We start from the raw sequence: 5,922 nt of genomic DNA on the forward strand, positions 1-5,922 counted from the left end.
AATAACCCAACTTGGACTCAGCCTACAGAGACAATTTAGAAGAGGGTGAATAAGAAGCAACTTCGTTTTTCAGACTCCAGTACTAACATTGCATTTTCAACTGAACTAGAGAAAAGCCTGCTCCCAACACTTGTCAGATATAGGAATCACAGAAAATAATAAGAGTCCGGCAACCTTCATTTCCTTAAAAAAGAGCCTCCAATGCTCCCATATGCAAAAAAAAAAAAAAAAAAAAAGGCCTTATCTAGGCTATGTAAGAAATAGTTTGTAAAAAATAGTTTCCTTGAGTCTTTAAGGGGCCCACATCAGTAAGGTTACAATGAATGCTACTGTCTTTTTAGCTTCTAAATCCTCCCTAATCCGCACCTACCTTAAAAACCTGAACTCATTTTCACTTTAGTCTCTCTCACGAATAGCAGTTTGGTATGGTGGACCTCGTTTCCTTCCTGGTTACATGAAAACTTATACAGAGCAATAACCTGACTATTGCTCTGAAATGCTTAAAGAAGATATGGTATCTTGGATTGAGAAGTGTCAGTCAGTAGATAGCAATGTAAAAAAAAAAAAAAAAGATTGGGCCTAGAAGTAGAGATCAAACACAACCTATTTCATTTGAAGGCAGGAGGATGAAATGAGGCTAAGAGTCTGGTTTAATTACAAGCTACATATTCCTCAGGTTTTAACTCTCTAAAATCAGAAAGCTAAATTACAGCTTTCTGGAGAAATATCTATCTGTTCCCATTGAAAATACTCCTGTGCTGAGGCTGTAGGAAAAGTTGCCTTTATAAGACAAGATTATTTTCACGTGGGAGCTTCCCGTAGCTTTCCGCATTCCCAGCTCCGCTCCTATGAATCTAAACGTTTTAAAAGAAAAAAGAAAATGTATTAGAAAGGTCAAAACAAAACGAGTTTACTTTCTTTTTTGCTAACATGTTATAGATTCATTCCTTTTTTTTTTTTTTCTTTTCAAATTATCTCCCTCTGGTTTCTTCAGGGAATTTTGTCAGTTTTCTGCTTTTTAGATTTTATTATGATTATCTTCTTCATCTGATGTAGATGATTAAAACCAAACCAACGAAAAGTATTCTCTAAACCAAGTAAGCAACAACCAACAGCAGAAAAATACCTTTTGGAATGTTTTTTTCTTTACTGAAAACTTCTCACTGGTTCACTCAAAAAAAGTTCAGCCTATGTGACAAATGTGGGTGAATTCACTATACTTTGGCTGTCATGTGTAGTCCCCTGCAGAGATTAACTACTCCTTAAAACAGTCAAACTGTAAAAAGAGCAACACAATTGAAATTTTACAAAAACTCAAACTTTAAAATGAGGCCAGTGCTGGTAACACCTGTCTTTTATAGCGCCTTTCCTTGCCATCATTGATGCTAATAAGGAAACTTACAGGGAGAGAGAGAAAAGATGACTCATTTGGTATCTGTAATACTGCCGGCACAGGCACAAAGAAATTTGGCCAGGTAAGCCAAACAAACAAACAAACAAACAAAAACCATTATTTTCTCCAGTCTCAGCATGGTGTCTAATTTCAGAGTATTAGCCTGACTGAAGAATTTAAACCTAGGAGGAAGGAGAACAAATAAAGATCTTCGCTACAGTGTTAATCACGATGGTTAGTGTCTTCTATCTGGAAAGAATGAAACATCTAATAGAGTCTCAATAGTTAGCAACAGTTCTCACAGACCCCCTGGAAGATATCTCTGTAAAAGGTAGACACACAAAACAGTGGCGGCGCACACAAAAAAGTGCCTACCACACAGACAGACGAAGGAACGATACTTAGATTTTTCCAGGACATGGACAATTATGGATTATTGTTTTGCGCTTTCTGTAGCTCCAGTTCAGCAGCCTTCCGCACGGCTACATCAACCAGGATCAGGAAGCTGCTGAAGTCCTCGTACTCCTCTGGTGGCATCAGTTCTGGAGAAGACAAAGACTCACTGGTGGAAATCTCGAACTTTTTCTCCGCAGGGACTTCCAGGGTGAACCTCCTGCGTGGAGCCAACTCTGGATTCGGTAGCTTCGCTTCCGATTCCTGGCCCTCTGGCAAGGAGCTCAGAGATAGGTCTTGTATCTTGTTTGGATTTTGGGGCCCCAACGTGGCTTGCACGAGTGGATCAGTGCTCAGCTGATACACTATATCGGTGGCCTTGCCTGTTTGGCATTTGGGATCGTTTCCCTCCACTACGAGCATTTTCGGAAGAATGCGTCTGCGAGCATTAATAAACCAGTTTGAGATCTGTTGTAAAGACAAATTGGTTTGCCCCGACAGCATTTGTTTCTCGGCTTCTGAGGGATGTGCATCAAACCTGTGATCATAGAGCCAGTGGCGGAGGATTCTCACAGACTTTGCGGGCAGGTACCCTTTACCCTTCCTCTTGTTTCTCCAAGACATGGAAGGGTCTTGAGCTGGGCATCCGGTCTTCTCCGGCTTCTCAGCAGCTTCCATGTTCCTCAGATCTGTCTTTATGGTCTTGGGATCTACGGTTAACCAAGGCAGCAGTAACTTAGGTTTGCCAGAGCATGGAAAGGCAAGGGAAGGTGCCCGCGGTCAAGTCTCACCTGTAGCTCTCAGGCAAACGCCTACGCAAGCCGTGCAACAGTTGGGCAACAGGGCTTTGTGACGTCACATCCTCTCTCCCCACTTCCTGTTTCCTGGTTCCCTGCTGAATTATTTTTCCTTCCCTATTACACACGGGGTGGATAGCTCTCCAGAGTTTCAGTTCTCTGCTGCTATCACTATTTTGCACTACCTGACAAGATTAGTGGAAAGGCGCCCTCTTTTTCTTCCTATATGATTTCATCAGTTTTGTTCCTCCACCTTATTCCTTTTAATTTTCTCACTGACTCAAGTATGTGTATAGGAAGTAACTTATCAATTAGATATTAATCTCAATAAAACTGTAAGTGGGTACCCAGACGTCATCTTTTCACGTACAAACCAATCTTAAGAATAATTTTAACTAGATCTTCACTTTGACTTTCTGATGCTCGACTTTGCTTCTCTGTGGCCTTGAAATCTTTGGCTTTGGTATAATTTCACTGTGGCATTTGTGTTTCTGCTAGCCAGTTGTAAAGGTCTCTGGGACGCTTTCGTTAGAAATTCAGGGGTCTTTTAGAGATGTGTAAGAGGATAGGATTCAAGAAATAATACTGATCATGGAATTACTTTACTTAAATGTTTCCTGATATTTCAAGTACCATGAAATCATCCCCTAAGAGATGAAAATAATTTGTACATTATAAGTTTCTGTTTATGATAGTTGAAAAACAAGAGTTGGCTCCTTTAAGAACATTATGACCCACTTAGAGGACAATCATCAGCATCGACTGAGTCCTCAAGGACAATGTACAGTTTTATTAATTTCAATGATTTTCTAGATCAAACTCCTGGCCATCACCTTAAATATCATGTATTTGCTACAGTTTCTTTTTGGCAAGGAAAAGTCTTTTTGCTTTTAAGAGCTCTTACTTGGCATCACTTGGGTGGATATCAGAATATTGTCTGCTGATCCTTTGGCTGTTAGTCACCTTACTGGTGCTTACTTTCATCTCAAAGTTTATTGCAAGTGAGGCCTATGGAGGAACACAGCTGAAACTAATGGATGCCTTAGCAAAGCTTTCAACAATCACTAAGTGCACATGTTGGCTACAATGGAAGGTCTCCTTTGCAATGCTCTGAAAGACAGTGCTAATATTCCTTTTTTTTTTTTTTCAGCATGAGGGAGAGGGCTTATGAAAAACAAAGGCTAAAATTTTCCATACGTAGTGAAAACTGACTTCATGAACCCCTTTCCCAGCAAATCATTTATGCCCATGATCACTGAAACTATTGCAGTCTGTCACTATAACTCTATTCCTTCATTTTTAATGTAAAGCACTATGGGAATCTCATTGAAAATAATTAGTTTGGTACATTTATATTCATTTCCTTACCTCTGACTCTGAAAACTGCCTTCTCATGAGTCTGTTATGAATGCTTATGACATTATACTATATTATGTGCCTTATTTCTCCAATTAAGGTATTTTATATTATATTGCTTATTTCTGGTATTCTTCTTGTAATTTTAAACAGATTTGAGTAGATCATAGTCTAAATTATGTTTCCTAGTTGCAGTGTTAAAAAAAAGGCTAACATTTTGACTTTCAGGAAATTGGATAGTGTAAAGCCAAATAAAAAAGCAAAAACAAAAGCAAACTTTCTCCAAAGCATGGTGACATGAAAGAATCGAAAATCAATGGGGTGGTAGCTTAATTTCACCAACTCTAAAAATGAAGAATGCTATCAAAACCATACGATTTTTTGACTATAAAATAGCTGGATAAGTTCATCAAGAAATATATTGAATATATATATATATATATTTTTTGGGGGGACTGGCGCTGTGACGTAGCAGGTAAAGCTGCCACTTACAGCATCGGAATCCCATATGGGTACTGGTTCAAGTCCCAACAGCTGCTCCTCCTTCGATCCAGCTCTCTGTTGTGGCCTGTGAAAGCAGTGTAAGATGGCCCAAGTCCTTGGGCCCCTGCATCCATGTGGGAGACCTGGAAGAAGCTCCTGACTCCTCGCTCCAGATCAGCCGAACTCTGGCCGTTGTGGCCATTTGGGGAGTGAACCAGCAAATGGGAGACCTTTCTCTCTGTGTCTCCCTCTCTCTGTCTGTAACATTACCTCTCAAATAAGTAAATAAATAAATCTTTTTTATAAAAGGTTAAAAACCTTTTATAAAAAAGGTTAAAAAATTTATTTATTTATTTGAAAGGCAGAGTTACAGAGAGACAGGAAGAGACAGACAGAGAGAGAGAGAGAGAGATAGAATCTTCTATCTGGTGGTTCACTCTCCATATGACCACAACAGTCAGGGCTGCACCAGGCCAAAGTCAGGAACCAGGAGTTTCTTCTGGGTCTCCCACATGGGTGCTGGGTATCCAGAACTTGCGCCATCTGCAGCTGCTTTTCCCAGGCCATTAGCAGGGATCTGGATAGGAAGCGGAGCAGTTGGGACTGGAAATGCACCCATATGGAATGCTGGCATCTCAGGTTAAGGCTTAACCTGCTTGGCCATAAGGCAAGCCCCAGCCAGATGTTTTGTACTTTGAACAAATTGAAGGAATGTTCAGGAAGCCAGCACTAATCTGTCTTCTTGGAAGTTGTGCCACGTTAATAGGAGAAAATGAGGGGAATTTTGAATAAATCCTAATATAGAGAAAATGGTAGGTGTGGCTTGTCAATACAAAAAGGAGTCTTGTGATGTCCTAGAGCATGAGTTGAAGAATTGGAAATTTTGTATAATTTACAAATTATATATATATACACATATATGTATATCTAGTATATATATGTGTCTGTGTATATATGTATACATATTTGGAAAAATGGACCTTTATCTCTCTCTCTGCCTCTCCTCTGTGTAACTCTGACTTTGAAATAAATAAATAAACCTTAAAAAAAGAATTTCTATATATCAGAAACAATAGGAAACATCTTTAAGGCTAGTGCCGTGGCTCAATAGGTTAATCCTCCGCCTGCGGCGCCAGCACACCAAGTTCTAGTCCCAGTCGGGGCACCGAATTCTGTCCTGGTTGCCCCTCTTCCAGGCCCGGGAGTGCAGTGGAGGATGGCCTAAGTGCTTGGGCTCTGCACCCGCATGGGAGACCAGTAGAAGCACCTGGCTCCTGGCTTTGGATTAGCACGGTGCACCGGCCACAGTGCGCTGGCCGCAGCGGCCATTGGAGGGTGAACCAATGGTAAAGGGAGACCTTTCTCTCTGTCTCTCTCACTGTCCACTCTGCCTGTCAAAAAAAAAAAAATGGACCATTACATGGAAAAAAAATAAGACAATATCACATGGAATCATCCCCCAATAAGACTTATGAAACTTACAGCCACATCATTATCTTC

At 40.4% G+C, this 5,922-nt stretch overlaps 1 protein-coding gene across 1 annotated transcript; it reads right to left on the bottom strand.

Annotated features, from left to right (window-relative positions):
• Positions 1-285: 285 nt before the first annotated feature.
• Positions 286-2,611, bottom strand: TGIF2LX (TGFB induced factor homeobox 2 like X-linked). Its single transcript, XM_051827406.2, has 2 exons — positions 2,578-2,611; positions 286-2,496 (listed from the first exon to the last, which is right to left on the bottom strand). Exon 2 carries the CDS (start codon positions 2,462-2,464, stop codon positions 1,820-1,822), a length of 645 nt encoding a protein of 214 aa, XP_051683366.1. The 5' UTR covers positions 2,465-2,496; positions 2,578-2,611; the 3' UTR covers positions 286-1,819.
• Positions 2,612-5,922: the final 3,311 nt, after the last annotated feature.

The sequence above is a fragment of the Oryctolagus cuniculus genome, chromosome X (genome assembly GCF_964237555.1).
Source record: "Oryctolagus cuniculus chromosome X, mOryCun1.1, whole genome shotgun sequence".
NCBI classification, from domain to species: domain Eukaryota; kingdom Metazoa; phylum Chordata; class Mammalia; order Lagomorpha; family Leporidae; genus Oryctolagus; species Oryctolagus cuniculus.